Raw genomic sequence first — 17,359 nt, 5'->3', positions numbered from 1 at the left:
TTGTAACCAGGTCAGCCTTGGTGAGTGGAAGTCCATGTTGCTGAGTCCATGCATAACCTCCATCCCTGTCACCATGGCTATTTTGTTCATGAGCCCATTATGTGATGATAGGGGCTGGTAAAGAAGCTAATTGATATCCACTGAATGGGTCATTCTATCCGCTTTATTGTTAAAATTCTCCTCTGTTGAGGTCACCCTTTGGTGAGCACTCACCAAAGGGACAAAAACTGACTGTCCTGTATACTAGCAATGGAACTTGAAATTAAAAACAGTAACATTTACATTAGCACCCTCAAAAATGAAATACGGAGTTATAAATCGAAAAAGTATTACAAAATTTAGATGAGGAAACTATAAAACTAAAAAACAAAAAACAAAAAAAAATCAAAAAACTTTTCTTTACTGATGAAAGAAACTGAAGAACAAATAAATGGAGAAATATTCCATGTTCTTGGATAGAATTAAATATTGTCAAGATGTCAGTTCTTCCCAACTTGATCTATAGATTCAGCATAATCCCATCAAAATTACTTTGTGGATATTGACAAATTGATTCTAAAGTTTATATAGAGAGACAAAAGGCCAAGAATAACCAACACAATATTGGAGAAGAAGAACAAAGTCAGAGGACTGATGCTACCCAACTTCAAGACTTAATACAAAGCTAAGGTAATAAAGAGAATGTGGTATTAGTGAAGAAACCAACAAATAGATCAATAGGACAGAATAGAGAGTCCAGAAATAGATCCACACAAATATAGTCAACTGATATTTGACAAAAGAGCAAAGGCAATATAGTGGAGCCAAGATAGTCTTTTCAATAACTGGACATCCACATGCAAAAAATAAATCTAGACACAGACGTCACACCCTTCATAAAAATTAACTCAAAAATGGGTCATAGCCCTAAATGTAAAATGCAAAACTAAAAAACAACTAGAAGAGAACAGGAGAAAATCTAGATGACCTTGAGTTTGGTGATGACATTTTAGATACAAACCATAGGTATGATTTATGAAAGAAAATTGTTAAGTTGGACTTCATTAAAATTAAAAACTTCTGCTCTGTGAAAGACACTATCAAAAGAGTGAGAATACAAGCCACAGAATGGGAGAAAATACTTGCAAATGATATATCTGATAGAGGACTATTACTCAAAACACATAAAGAACTCTAAAAACCAACAATAAGGAAACAAACAACATGATTAAAAAATGGGCAAAAGATCTGAACACATACTAAGCCATGGAAGATAGACACATGGCAAATTAAGCATATGAAAATATTTAAAATTGCAAATTAAAACAACAATGAGAAACCACAATACACCCATCAGAATGGCAAAAATCCAATACACTGTCAACATCAAATGCTAACAAGGATGTGGAATAACAGAAACTTGCATTGGACAGTTTGGTGCAGGTGCTATGGAAGGCAGTGTGGAGGTTCCTCAAAAAATTAAGAATAGAATTACCATATGACCCAGCAATCCCTCTCCTGGGTATCTACCCAAAAAATCTGAAAACATTTATCCATAAAGATACGTGTGCTCCAATGTTCATTGCAGCTTTATTTATAGTGGCCAAAACATGGAAACAACCTTCGATAGATGATTAGATAAAGATGTGGTATATATACACAATGGAATACTATTCTGCCATAAGAAAAGATGAAATAGTGCCATTTGAGACAACATGGATGGATCGTGAGATTATCATGTTCAGTGAAATAAATCAGACAGAAAAAGTTGAGAACCATATGATTTCAGTGATATGTGGGATATAAAACTGAAAACAACAAAGGAACAAGACAAACAAATAAAGAAACAAAAACTCACAGACACAAACAATAGTTTAGTTATCAGAGGGTAAGCGGGTAGGGGAGTGGTAGATGAGGGTAAACGGGATCAATTGTATGGTGATGGTAGGAGAACTGACTCTGGGTGGTGAACACACAACGTGATATATATAGACGAGGTATTGCACAATTGCATACCTGAAACATATGTAACTTTACTAACCATTGTCACCCCAATAAACTTTAATTAAAACAAAATAAAACAAAACAAAAAAGCTCCCTTACCTTATGATTCAGGAATCATACTGCTTGATATTTACCCAAAGGAGGTAAAAACTTATGTCCACACATAAACCTGCACATGAATGTTTATAGCTGCTTTATTCATAATTGTCAAAATCTGGAAGCAACCAAGATGTCCTACAGTAGGTGAGTGGATAAATAAACTGGTACTTCCAGACAATGGAATATTATCAGCACTAAAAGAAATGAGCTACAAAACCATGAAAAAGACATAGAGGAACCTTAACTGCATATTACTAAGCAAAAGAAGTCAGTCTGGAAAGGTTATATACGGTATCATTCCAACAGTGTGATTTTATCTGTATGGCTTTCTGGAAAAGGCAAACCCCTGGTGGTTGCCAGAGGTTAAGGGGGAGAGAGTGATGAATGAATAGGATGACACAGCAGATTTTCACAGCAGTAAAACTATTCTGTATTATACTATAACGTATTATATAATAACGATGGATACATCATGATACTTATGTCCAAACGCCAAGCATGAGCCCTAGTGCAAACTAGATGTGGGGCAATAATGATGTATTAATATAGATTCATCAGTTGTAACAAAGACACCCCTCTGGTGGAGCGTGTTAGTAGTGGGGGAGGCTGTGTGGGTGGGGATAGGGGTGGGGACAAGGGGAGTATGGGAACTCTGTACTTTCCACTCAGTTTTGCTGTAAACCTAAAATTGCTTTAAAACATAGAAATATATTTAAAATATATTATTTTAAAAAGTGTACAGGGAGGTCCATGTACTCTTCACCCATTTTCCCATCACTAATATCTTGTATAACTATAGTTCAGTATCAAATCTAAGATTATGACATTGGTACAATTCACAGAGCTTACTCAGTTTTTATCAGTTTTATTTGTGTGTTTGTACGTGTAGTTCTATGTAATTCTGTCACATGTATTCTGTCACATGTAGATGAGAGTTCCAGTTGATCTGTTATCCTTACCATACCTAGTTTTGCCAGTATTTTTAATTTTAGCTATTCCAATGGGTATTTAGTGGTATTCTATTGCTTTAATTTGCATTCCTCTGGTGGCTAATGATGTATAGATTTGGGTAGCTATCACTACAATCAAGATTCAGAGCTGCTCCATCACCACAAAGATCTGTATTACTCCTTTATAGACACACTACTCCTTCCCTCACAAACCCCTAACTTTTGGCAAACATCAATCAATTCTCCATCTCTATAATTTTATTATTTCAAGATTTCTAAATAAATGGATTCATATAGTAATTAACCTTTTAAGATCAGTTTTTTATTTTTCATTCAGCACAATTCTTTTGAGGTCCATACATGTTGGGTATATCAATAGTTCTTTTTTTTTATCACTGAATAATATTCCTTTCTATAATGTACTACAGTTTGTTAAACCATTCATTTATTGAAGGACCTTTGGGTTGTTTCTAGTTTTTGGCTATTATAATTAAAGCTGTTGTGAACTCTTTGTACAGATTTTTCAGTGAAGATAATTTTTTATTTTCTAGAATCTAACATACCCAGGAGTGGGATTGTTAGATAATATAATAATTGTGTTTTAACTTTATAAGTAAATGCCAAAGTAAATCTGTTTTCTGTAGTAGTTGTACCATTTTGCACTTCCACCAGCAAAAGATGAGAGTTCCAGTTGATCTGTTATCCTTACCATACCTAGTTTTGCCAGTATTTTTAATTTTAGCTATTCCAATGGGTATTTAGTGGTATTCTATTGCTTTAATTTGCATTTCTCTGGTGGCTAATGATGTTGAATATCTTTTCATGTGCTTATTTGCCATCTGCATATCCTCTTTGGTAAAGAGTCTTGTTGAAGTAGCTTTCTATTTTGTGAAACAAATGTTTTATTTTGGAATAATTTTAGATTTAGAGGAAAGTTGCAAAGATAACCTAAATTTCCTACATTCTCCATTTCCAGTTACTATCAACTAAACTCCAGACTTTATTTGTATTTGATCATTTTTAATGCTTTTCTACATTTTTATCAAGATTAAATTCACATAAATATTAACCATTTTCAAATGTACAATTTAGTGAAATTCAGTCCATTCACAATATTGTGCAACTATGACCAACACTGTGTAGTTCCAAAACATTTTCCTCACCACAAAAAATAGCACTGACCCATTAAGCACTCACTGCCTATTCTGCTTTTCGCTCTCCATTGGTGGCCATCAACACGCTTTCTGTTTCTAGAGACTTACCTATTCTGGGTATTTCATATAAATGGAATCATATAATGTGTGGTCTTTCATGTCTGGCTTCTTTTACTCCATATAATATCTTTGAGGTTTATTTATGTTGTACCATGTGTCAGTACTTCCTTTTATTAAGGAAATATTTTTAAATTGTAAAATACATATAAAATTTACCATCATAGCCATTTGCAGCTATAAAGTATGTGTGTATGTGTGTGCGTAAACACAAGTCAGAGGATAAAGGGGAGCGCTGTGGAGGGAGGTGCCCATTGTGGGAAAGTACACACCAGGAAGAGGGAGAGAGGAAGGAAGAGACGGAAGGAAGAGAAGGGGAGAAAAAGGGAGAGCAGAAATTGAAAAAGACACAGAGAGATAAAGCTTGGGATGAAAAATGATAGTAAGAGGCGGAAGAAGGAGAGAAGGAGAAAGAAGGTGGGTGAATGGAACTAGAGAGGTAAAGAGAAACAGAGGGAAGGGAAGTGTTCTTATTTTTCTATATGGCTTCAAGTTCTGTCTAGTGTTCTTTCATTTCAGCCTGCAGAACTCCTTTTAGTATTTCTTGTAGGGAGGATCTACCAGTGATCAACTCTCTTTGCTTCTGTGTATCTGGGAATGTCTTAATTTCTCTTTCATTTTTGAAGGAAAGTTTTGCCAGATATAGAATTCTTTGTTAACAGTTTTTATTTTCTTTCAGCACTTTACTGTCATCCCACTACCTTCTGGCCTCTGATGTGGAATTGGCTATAAATATTATTCAGTATCCCTACGCATGACAAGTCACTTCTTTCTCACTGCTTTTAAGATCCTCTCTTTGTAAAGTTTGATTGTAATGTGTCCCAGTGTGTGTGTGTCTACATTTTTCATATGTGGAGTTCATTGAATTTCTTGGATGTGTACAGTCACATTTTCCCTCAAGTTTGGGAAGTTTTCAGCCATTATTTCTTCAAATATTCTTTCTTCTCCTTTGTCTCTTTCTCTTCTCCTTCTGGTACTCTCCTGATATGTTGGTGCACTCATAATATGGTGTCTCACAGTCTCTTAGCTTCTGTTCATTTTCTTTTTGGTCTTCTGAGTTAATAATTTTACTTGTACTATTTCCAAGTTGACCAATTTATTCTGCCTGCTCAAAGCTGCTGTTGAACTTCTCTGGTGAATTTTTCATTTTAGTTACTGCAGTTTTTACTCCATTATAACTACTGTAATTTTAGCTCCAGATTTTCTACTTGGTTTCTTTTTATAATTTCTATTTCTTTATTGATAGTCCTTACTTGTTCATTCATTGTTATCTTTTTCATTTGTTTTTTCATTTGTGCTTGTTTTAGCTTCATAATTTCTTGATCTTTTTAAGAATTAAAGTTATTTTTTCATCACTCTCTTTGAACAGCCTAAAAAGTCTTATTTTACAGTGTTCGTTATTTAAAAAAATTTCCATCTGGAATGAATTGTTGTCATAGTTAATTTTTGTTGTCTCTCTTAGCATTAGATTTCTTTATGCAGTCTGGAATTTTTTCCCTAACTTCCTTTCTTTGTTCTGTAGTTTGGGTAAATAGTTTTGTAGTTGTTAACTATTTTCTAGATACCTAGACTATAATTTTCAGAGTTCTTGATCCATGATATTAGTGGAGATACCAAAACAAAAAAGTCTAGCTATTGACCCAGTAAGTTGGAAACCAGGCCCAAGAGTTGTTTCAGGGTTTAAAATCTACCAGATAATAGGGTTGTTTTGTTTTCTATTTTTTATTAATTTCTTATGTTAATTTGTGATTAAAGAATATGGTTTATAATATTCTACTTTTAAGTATTGACATTTCCTTTGTGGATTCAATATAAGTTTAAATTTAAGTTTAATATAAGTATAAATTTTTCTATGAGCACTTGAAAATAATATACTTTCAAGGTACAAAGTCAAGATGTATTAAATAATTTTTCATGTAAATTATGTTTCTTTGTTCCTCTGGTTTTTCTTTTTTGTCCTCTTGAGTTGTCATTAGTTATGTTAAAATCTCTCACTATTATTGCATTTCTCTTTATTTCTTATTGTTATATTTCTATAGTTTTGACATACAATTGTTAATCCTACATTTGGGTGTAAAACAGTGTCATTGTGGATAGTACATTTCATCATTGTAAATATAAGCACTTTTCTAATGTGGTGTATTTTTGCCTTGAACTCAACTTTGATATTAACATCATAACTCCTGTTTTAGTTTTTCTAGTAATTGCCTAATATGTCCTAATACTAATCCTTGAATCACTGCTTTAGATGTTTGTCTTGTTGGATGTTGTCTGTGTTACATGCTGAAAGCCTTTTTCTTATAAAAAAGTGAATTACTTTACTTACATCTAGTGACAATAGGTACATCTGGCAATTACTTCATAAAATGCTAACTACCTAAAGGTTCTAACTGCCTAAGCGTCAATGTATGTGGTTTTTACTGCTATTACTATTATTTTATTATTACTGTTATACTACTCCATTAAAGGCTATCATAACAAAGAAATTACATTAGTATCCAATGCTCTTCAACACATTGTCATTTTTCCTTTGACTTTAGTGAACAGCTCATACACACAGTCACTAATACCTTTATACAGATGAATGTTATCTATTATTTTGGACTTGAGAAGCGCCCTTACACTGCAGCCCTACATTTCTAATTGCTTACTGAATGGTTGACATGGATGTCCCTATAGCAACTCAAACTCATTTTCCTTTCCTCCCAAACCTTCCTTTGACATCAATTACACTTCATAATTAACTTCAAAATTTCTTTATTGAACTAATGATAATATTGAACTAACGATAATAAGTAATGATAGTTTACTATGTCAGGGCTTTGCATTTAAAAATACTATAACTATCTAATGAAATTCATATAAGATCATATGTAATTTTAAATGTAATAAACTATTTATCTAACAGTTATTTAACTTAGATACAGTTAAATGAGGTAAGTGAATATGCTCCACAAACTTTAGGTACCATATTCTGTGATCTAGGTTCAAATCTTAAATCTACCATTTATCAACAACATATATGAAACAGCTTTGTAAACTCTACAGAATAATGCAAAGAGTAATTATAATATTTTTTGTTATTTTAATCATGATGTTAGTAGGATTGAATGACTTTAAGTCAGAATAAAGGTAATTCAATTACATTTCAAAAAAGAAAACCATGCTGGTACAAGCAGATAAAAGTTCTGAAACAAAAATTTATGAAGGCCTATTTAATAAAGCCTTATTTATTTCAGGGTTAGAATCATGTTAAGACTGTGACGACCACAAAAAATAAACTAAAAGTGAATCAAAATTTTTATAACTTCCTTAGAATTAAAAAAATGCCCAAAGCTCCATTCTTTTACATATCAGACTTTTTTGTTGTTGTTAAATAGCATTAATTCTAAATGATACTAAGATAAAAAATAGGGAAAATAATTCCAGAAAAAATGATCCTTATTTACATGATAACAGTCACAAAGGGCCCATATGAGTAACTATTCAATGTTTAAAAACATTTTCATGACAAAGCAAACAAAACATTATATACCTTGGTGTGTAATGATTTATAAAACATAATTTTGTAAAATGATTGTTAACAAACAAAATGTTGAATGCTGCCAACAGAACTGTATGGTGATTTTTAGAAAGGCTTTTTGGAAAGACATCAAACACTGTGATCTAGGAAACTTGTGTTATTCATGGACTGGTAAAATGTTCAGCCAAATGAATGTAAGAAAACTTAAAATTGTTGGCTTTTGCCTACCGTACCAAGATCAGCCTTAAGATCTGTTGGCAGACTTAACTTTCTTGATCCTTTAACTGAAACAACAGAAAAAGGAAAAAGGCAGTTGTTAATTATATAAAATTAAAGAGGAGTGTGGGGGAACAGTATGTCTTACAATATAATTATTAAAATCCTGATGAACATTACATTTAATGAGCATGTATGGAAGCAGAAATTTAGTTCAATGTTAGTTCATTGCCAGTAGTAAATATTTAATATGCAAACAAACTCAGTAGTAAATATTTAATATGCAAACAAACATGAGCAAAGTAATTGTTCTTGCAGTAAATATTTAGGTGTCTCTTTGCATAGATTTTTTCTCATGTGGTATAGGGAGTGATTTCTTATTTAATTTGGAAAGAACTGAAAATCAATTTTAGATAAATCTAATAGGTAAAGAAGTATTGCAATGTATTAGGTTATATTATAAATACCAATGATAAGGGTAAAAACTGGTGAACTTTGTCAACATTTTTTTGAAATAGAGAAAATTCTATCATAGATTTATACAATATAGTCAAGGAAACTTTGCCATACCTATCACAGGTGAAATGATCACTATTGCACACTACAATATTACATTCAGTAGATAAGAAAATTTGGAAATACAAAATATGTGAAAATGAATTTAATTATATTATAATAAATCAAGCTATCAGAAAATGTTTGAATAAACTAAGAAAACTCCTGCAATTTACTGAAAAATATTCCTCATTATTAATCTGTTAGTAAAAATTTTACATTGGGCATCTCAAAAAATATTTAACTGGAATGCATGTTATCATAGAAAGAAATGCATTAGGGGATATCATGTTAGAAATCTTTTCTGTCAATTACTACTTTAAGACTCAAATTGATACCACCAATTAATTTATACTTTCTAAAGAGTAATTTTTTACAACTAAGGAAGTAATTTGAAAATAAAGAGCCAGATGATATAGTAGAAAGAATACTCAATTTAAAAATCAGAAAACATGGCTCACAAATTTCTGAATTGTTACCCCCCTAGATATACAGCTTTGAAAAAAATCACTCTATCAATTTGCAGCTTAGTCTTATCTGTCAACTTTCTTGATACTATCTCTAATATTTCAAATGGAATATGTTTAGAATACATTTTATAAAACCCAAATATAATATAAACCTAAATGTAATTTTTGTGTGTCAATAAACTATTACTCATATTTTGTTTTTTCAATAACCATTAAAAAATTAAAAACCCATTCTTAATTCACAAGTCATACCAAAATAGGTGGCAAGCTGGATTTAGGCTGTGGGCTGTAGTTTGCTGAATACAATATGCTATGCTAACGTACTTATAAACAGAAACTAAACATTATCATTCTAATAAAAACAATAGCAGCAGATAGTTATCTCTGAAAGACATTGAGAAATAACTCTATTAAGATTAAGGGGAAATCAAGAAATCAAATTGTAGTAATTTGGGTTTAGAATTAGCAACACAAACAAAAAAATGTTATTTATATCAAAATATGGCAAACTATACAAATATACACAATAATTATGTGTTAGAAGAGGTTGCAAATAAAATATATTTTAAAAATTGATTCATAATTCCGATGGATTGAGGAAGTGGGGTATTGACTATTTAAAATACTTTCATTTAATTTTTTAAATAGAAACTAATTCTTTATGATGTAAAGATTTATTTCAGAATTTATCTTTTAATTGTTTTTATTTTGTTTTTAAATAGGGTACTTCAATATATCTACATGGTATTAATTATTTAAAAAATGAATTACAAAGATGCTTTTACAAAGAGGGCAACCAGCCCCTCCCCATTGGCAATAAGCCCAGAAGCGTGCAGTGGGTCAGTGACCACAGTATCAGATGCCCTCCCACTTCCCACTATTTGAAAGGAGAATTCACCTCCCATAGTCGAGTATCTAACTTACTATAGTTCTCAAAACTGCTCCACTTTGGGGGATTCCCCCCTCCACTTTACCACCTACCTCTGTGGCTTCCTGTACACTATTTCCTACCTGAAAATTGGGGCCCTCTCACAAACACCATCCTCAATTGTGTAACTGAGGGAGGGAAAGGGGATAATTAAATGGTGGGATCCAGTAGGGAACTTTAATAACAATGTGAATAACAGTCCTCTGTTACTTAGGTACAGAATGATCATCCTTTTCCCTTGTCCAAATAGTAAACTCCTACTTCTCCTTCAGGAGAGCTGAACAATCACTTCCTTTCTGAAGGCAGCCTCAAACTTACAGCTTCATTTGGTGCTATTACCTTAACGTTCATAGCACCTTGTGCGTATCTGCCTTATAATACTTAACACATTTTATTATACTTGCTTTTCAAACTCTGTCAACTACCCACTAACATCCTGAAACTTAGAGTTCTCCAAAGGGATTGTATTACCAATACTTAATTAAGTATTGGCATACAGTACACTGTGTCCTCAATGAATGTTGAAAAAAACACCACAGTAAAGTCAGACGGTAGAGGTGAAGGGTTACTCTGAACCGGGCTAAGCAGACTGAGAAAGTGTGTTCAAATGTTAGAGGAATATGTTCCACATTAACATTTGAGAAATTTAGGTTGGAAGATGCATGAGGCAAGAGGGAGTTAAGAGGCAAGTAGTCTTGGAAAACATAGAATGAAAACAATACATATTAACCTTTGCAATGTGCCCCTGGGAATGCAGCTCTCTGAACTTCTTCATTTTTACCATTATCTAAGCTAAAGCACATGTACCACTATCGTGTCATATTGTTAGCCAAATGGGAGAAAATGGGAAACAGAGACTTTTCACTACACACTGGCTTAGCACACTGTGCAGAGAAGAAAGACGCACAATCCCGGCTCAAAGGAATCTTAGAGGTCATCTAGTCAAATATCCTCTCGATGCAGGTATTTCCCCTACGACATTCTTGACATCCTACCTGTTTGAATAATACCACAACAGAAATCTTCAAAGGTATTTAAAATAATCCAATTTTTGGTTTGATATAATTGCTACAGTATTTCCTTCCTTTGCGCTCAAACTACTTTCTTTTATCATTTACCAATTTGCCCCAGTTCTAACCTTTGGAGCAATAGGAGTACCTGATTCACATTCTCACATGCCAGAATGTAAAGTACCTAAAGAGGCTTAGGGGCCCACCTCTAGCTATTCTCAGTAGATTAGCAGAAATTTGTATTTTAAGAAGTGTTGCAGATGATAGAAGGAAAACTGACTCTGGGTGGTGAACAAATAATGCAATATATAGACGATGTATTACAGAATTACACACTTGGAACCTATATAATTTTACTAACCAATGTCACTCCAATACATTTAAAAAACATTTTTTTAAAAAGCGTTACAGGTAATACTGATGCCAAGAGGTTGGCAGATCACATTTTGAGAAATACGGTTTTTGTTTAAAAACATGTTTTATGGTTTTATGAACATTAACCAACCTATGGGACTTTTACTCAGGACACTTCCACAAAAACTACTTCCTGAGTTGCATCTCAGGTTTTCCATACAAGAGATGCTATGTTGTTCTTAGTTGTTAAATTAGATATGGATACAGACATAGATATCACTTTGCTGCGCTTCTTAAGGTGATTCTGATTAGTTATACATATATTTAACAGGTACTTTTTTGAGTAATTAAAATAATGTTCATCATATCTATCTTTAATCTTATATTTTCTAATAAGGAATGGAAGGTGGCAATTGCAATGATAGTAATGTTCCCATTAGAAGAGGCTAGATGTCTTTTTTCCCCCTTTGTAAAGCTCCATAAAGTCTTGCTTTTCTTCAAAGCAAGTTTCCTGGTATTTGAGGAAGTGAAGCCCAGTGATCAAGAACACAAGTAAGCTGGATTCAAATCATGACTCAACTATTTGCCAGCTGAGTGACCCTGGGTTAGTAGTTACTTAATTTCAGGAAGATTATGTTTCTCTTCCTCTGTAAAGTGAGGGATAATAATAGTCCCTACTTCATAGGGATTTTTGTCAGCATTAACTAAGGGAATACGTGTAAAGCACTTAACGTGGTGTGGTATATAACAACCATCAAATATTAGCTATTATTTTCCTTATTAAACTTGGCAAGAAAAGATCGTCATTCTATTGTATTCAATACCAGAAATGACTTATCTGGCAATATGTCCTACTTAAAATATAGTGTGAAGGACTAAACACAGCACACTTGATAAGGCCTCCAATTGTATATAGTACTATTATTTCTTTGCTCTACACAATAGTACTTCCTAAGTGGCCACTGTCTTTTTTCAAGAATGACAGCATCACACACTTGATATATAGTGGGCTTATTCTCTATAAAAGTCTCTAAGTCATGTTGTGCATCTTCAGATAGAATAATATCTTTAATCCTTCACATCTTGAAAAACTGCCAGTCTTAGATAACAGACAGTAACACAGCAAACAGCACCATATGTAATCCAGCTGTGGGCAGGGAATAGAGCTGCAGCAAGTGTTTGATTTCTTAGGATTCTAGTCCATTAGATTCTTGGCAAATTGTCTGGAAATTCTTGTTACTTTAACATTTCATGGCATACATTTTTGAAAGTAAAAATAATATTAAAACAAAGGAAAAATAATTCATAACTGTACATTAAAAAAGTGAATTTTATTCTATATAAATATATCTCAATAAATCTGAGTTTAAAAGAAGAAAAAAATTCAAAGGAAAGCATCCCCACAGATAGGGTTAATCACTTACCTAATTAACATCTATCACCTTCTGGTTTACCTAAAATTGTTCAGTGGGATGGCATAGGAGACCAAAGATGATGCAAATGAGTAAAAGGATTGGCTGATGGCAAAATACATATTAATATTTACCGATAAATTCAGGCCTAAAGATCAGATGATGGCCAAGCCCTACAATAGCACCAGATTATAAACTTTTCAAGCGTACTCATCTCCATTCCTAGATTTTCTGCCCCCCAAACTCAGCTTCAGTAATAGTAATTAGTCTGGTGGCTTACCATAGCTTGTGGCAGAATGAGGTCATATGCTCAGTCCTGTCTTTGGATTTTAGCCCTAAATATGACTAGAACTTCAGGCGTTACAACAAGCTTTTTGCCTTGGGGGCTCCATGTGTTGTTTGTATCATCTCCTTCAATCACCTATATATTCAGATGCCCTTTTCCTAATTCATGATTTAATTCATAGTCAGTGGACAGACAGTGCAGCCTAGCTCATCAGAGGGATTTTGAACTGGCTTCACATTAAGTCTTAGTCAGATCCTGGTTCCACATTTGAATCACTATTTTAGGAATACAGTGAACTCTGAATCAGTCTGAACATGGCTACTGCTTTAATGAGAAATAATATAAAGAGTTAGGTTAGAAGTTTCTAATTCAAAATTCTGATTAGTTGATTTTTTTTTTTTGATTAGTTGATTATTAATGAGAAACAACTGGATTGACTTTTTGGTTTCCAATGAAGGATTTCTACTTTGTTATGAATAAGCTACAACTAATACTTTAAATTTAAAATGGTCAAGGAGACCAAGTCCAGTCTCTTTAGGCCATGGATGTTTATCATTGCTTTTATACTAACTACTTGTATATATTACTGAGAGTCTATGTTCTGGACACTAGCACACAGGTAAGGTTAAGAAACTTGGCTAATGTTATAATGGTAGAAAGTGGCAGGGTAAGGTCAAATTTCTCTGACTCCAAAGCTATATACTCTTTCCACTAAGCAACACAATATTCCTGATATAGAAGATACCACCAGTGTGGCCTAGATATCTTCTGTAAACTGAATAAATCTAACACTAAATTAAAATAAAAGTTGTACAGGTTAAAACATTTATAAAGTTTATTTATAGATTAACTGACTGGCTGAAATATAGTAATGAATTTCATTTTCTCTATCTTTCCTAAGCCAGAAACTGAGATAGGACAAAAATATCTGGTGTGCATATAGGCAAAATTACACACACACACACACACACACACACACACACACACACACACACACATTTGGGGGTCACCATGCCATTGTGGAGCCCTGAAACGCCTACATGCCTCTAATTTTGTTGCCATTTTCCCTTTTTCGTTCTTTAGAAATAGCTAAGATACAGCCAGGCAAAGAGGTATCTTTATTAGAATTTGCCCCAGCATAAAAATGTTTAATGTTATGACTACTATTCTTGCTACCTTAAAATATGTATTATGTAGCTATCTAGATGTTATTAATGAATCCGTGATTTTTTATTAGTGTCGTATGAGTAAGTGTTAAGTCATTGTGAATCTTTATTTCTGTCCTTGTCTATTGTGAATTATAAACTACCAGAGAGAACTAGGTTCTTCCACACACTTTTTAAAGTGCAAATAGGGGGTAAATAATTTGGGGTCAGAGGACCCTGAAGTCTGAAGAATAGGATTGGTTCAGATTAAGCCATTTTACTAAACACATTATAGAATTTTTTTTCTTATACACATGAAAAATACCTTGTTTGCTTTGAAGTACTATTCCAATGTTGATTATAATTTTTAGCAAACAAGGCTTAATAAATTCAAAATGTGGTTATAATTTGTTGATTTTATGAACTATAAAAACTAATAGATATTTTCAAAACTATTTTTTCCTGGAACTTAAATGATACACTGGTTTCTGATGTTTCATGCAAAATATATTTCTTAAGTTCTTTTGAATTTCTTTGTTAAAACATTGTCTCTTCATTGACTCAGCAGCTTCTCACTTTCTCACTGCTTGGATGTCATAATTTCAATTGCGATTATTTTTTGTTAATTCTCGTATTTATTTTTCTCATTTTATTAATGAAAACCAGGAAAAAAGCATAGAAATACAATCAAATGTAACTAAGGTAGAATTCCAGCTCTACTTAAATACTCTGTGCTTCAGTTTTCTCCTCAGAAAAAGGCATGTTATAGGAAGGGGTGTTGTATTACACAAGAAAAAAAGAAATTGTCTGGAAAATTGTTGGTTAAAACATCTGTAGGTTTCTCGGTTATTTATTTGGGGTCTAGAACATTGGCAGTTCATGTTGCTTAAAGTTGCAAGTCTGGTCACCACTTTGTAATGGTTTCCCAATTTAAGGAAGCTGCATAATGGGTGTTTGATTTTGATTTGGTCCCTATGAGCAGCAACAAATATTCAATGACTGCATAAAATTTCGATAATAGGACTTTCCTTTCTGTACACTATTTTTGACAGAGAACATTGCCCCTTTGAGGCAATTCTTTGGTGGAGTTTCTATGACCATCATAGTTGTTTCTGATGATAGAAAATATTTAATTTTATTATGAAGAATTATGGAGAATTTTACAAAACCACTCTACTTTTTGGCTCTTAAGTTTTCTCTGAATTCTCTGTTGGCCCTTCCAGATTCTCTTATAGGCTTGATAAAAATTATTCAGGTCTAGAGGAGAATAACACTATCAAAATTCTATGGAACACTTCAAAAATCTTTCACAACAGCCTTAGGAATTCCTGTTTTATATCTCATGAGGTCAGTGCCTATGGTTTTAACCATTGCTTCAGGAAATTTGTCTTTATTCACCATGTGTTTTCAGCACAACAAATAATACAGCTTTTGAGATTAACTGAAGGCTAGAAAATTGTGGAGACATGAATAACTTGTTTGTTCATAAAAGAGTTTTTCACTTTCACCTGGCAAGTGATGCACTTGATTCCTCTGTCTCACAGCTGGAATTTCATTCCTACAAAAGCCTGCTGCTGCCTCGGGAATTCTGGTAGCAAGTCCTAAAGGAAAGGAATAAAAAACTATTGGCATGTCATTTCTTAGCCAAGTGAACCAGGCATTTTTACCTTAGAGCTGAATTTCATTGTAACTATTTGGAAGGGTCTCTCTTCTATGTCTTTATCTGTGTACGCTGTTATTGCCCCAACAGAAGACTGTTTAGAAGGAAAAAGTTTTCTTCTTTGGAAGAAAGTAGAGTTTTAGGCACATCAAATCACACAGAAGGAGCATTCAGACTAGGTGATAAGACCTAGTTGTAACCCAGATTTGAGAGCAGAACTGGTTACTTCTTTGTTAGTATTTTGTGACATTCACCTCCATGATATTTTAATAAAGACATCTTTACTAAAAATACCTAAACATTTTTAATAAAGATAAATATTTCTATCACCCTAGCCTTAGCTTGAACTCAATAGCATAATAAGTCTATTGTATATTGTAGATAGGGAGAATCATGAGGATAGATATATAGGTAGCAGCTGGATTAGAACCTAATGCTAGGCTAGAAAAAGATGTTCATCTGAGAAAAATGATTGTTAAAGGAAAAACTTCACGGAGGACAAATTAGAAAAACACACACTTTGTGAGTAGACATAACCCTACAGTTGAAGGCTTGGTTAGTTTTCAACTCTTTGTCCAAAGAAAAAGGTGCTGTTTCCTTTACGGGATTGTAGTTCTGTGCCCGGAGCTTGTAGTGGAGCTGGGACTGAATGTTAGCTCCGGCTCACCGTCTTGGGAGGTATATTTATGTAGTACAAATTGCACGACCTTACCTGGTAAGCAAAAAAGGGTTGCTCAGCTTTAAGAAAAAAGAACTAACAATTTGTAAAATTATTAGTTTAATGTTGATTTCTGTAGTCGTAGACTGTCCGTCCGTTCCATTTGGCATGGATTACGGTTTCGTTCGTTAATTTATTCTCAGAGGATAGCATAATATTTATCTAACTGTAGATACTGAAAATTATTTTTTGAACATCTTGGTGAATGAATCAATAATATGAAATGATTATATTATCCTGGAAGCTGAGAACATCAGCATTCTGGTTGGCTCATTGGAATTCTTTCAGCTCCCAATTCCTACTCTGTTCTTTTTTGTTATCCTCAAGGAAATATTGAATAGTTTGAAACGTCAGTCTATTTTACTTGTAGTTTATTGGGCTAAAAGGGAATTTAAGATCCATGTAGAAAATCAGAGTTATAACATAATCACTGGCCTCTAGCTTCTGTAATTCCCAACCTCTCTTACTCAGAGATATTTGTGTCAATGTTTTGTTTAAAGGGGTGAAGATCTGAGATCCCAAAATAGGAGAAGTAACTACTGAAAAAAAAATATTTAAAAAAGTTTCACAGAGCCACGTTTCTCAAGCGGTCCAGAGACCAGAAGCATTAGCATCACCTGGGAACTTGCTAGAAATGCAGAATCTCAGGCCCCACTCTAGACTTACTGAATTAGAATTTCTCTGGCAATCACCAATCTGTGTTTTAACAAACTCTTCATGTGATTCTGATATAGGCTTAAGTTTGAGAACCACTGCACTAAGAGGAAAAAAAGAGAAGG

The 17,359-nt window shown here is 33.3% G+C and overlaps 1 protein-coding gene across 9 annotated transcripts in view; it reads right to left on the bottom strand.

Moving 5' to 3' along the window:
• STXBP5L (syntaxin binding protein 5L) overlaps positions 1 to 17,359 on the bottom strand; it is a 231,754-nt gene that overhangs the window by 39,198 nt on the left and 175,197 nt on the right. For 5 of the 9 annotated variants that reach the window (XM_033134983.1, XM_033134991.1, XM_033134974.1 and 2 more), the window contains 2 exons: positions 15,711 to 15,803; positions 8,060 to 8,110 (listed from right to left, as the gene is read on the bottom strand). The exons of 2 other annotated variants lie outside the window; for them this stretch is intronic. In XM_033134983.1, the coding sequence (XP_032990874.1) occupies positions 8,060 to 8,110; positions 15,711 to 15,803 (144 nt within the window). The remainder of the gene's footprint in view (positions 1 to 8,059; positions 8,111 to 15,710; positions 15,804 to 17,359) is intronic. 2 more of the 9 variants (XM_033135011.1, XM_033135029.1) reach the window with 1 other exon arrangement.

Source organism: Rhinolophus ferrumequinum, chromosome 2 (assembly GCF_004115265.2).
Source record: "Rhinolophus ferrumequinum isolate MPI-CBG mRhiFer1 chromosome 2, mRhiFer1_v1.p, whole genome shotgun sequence".
Taxonomy (NCBI): domain Eukaryota; kingdom Metazoa; phylum Chordata; class Mammalia; order Chiroptera; family Rhinolophidae; genus Rhinolophus; species Rhinolophus ferrumequinum.
This window is presented reverse-complemented; position numbering and strand designations above follow the sequence as displayed.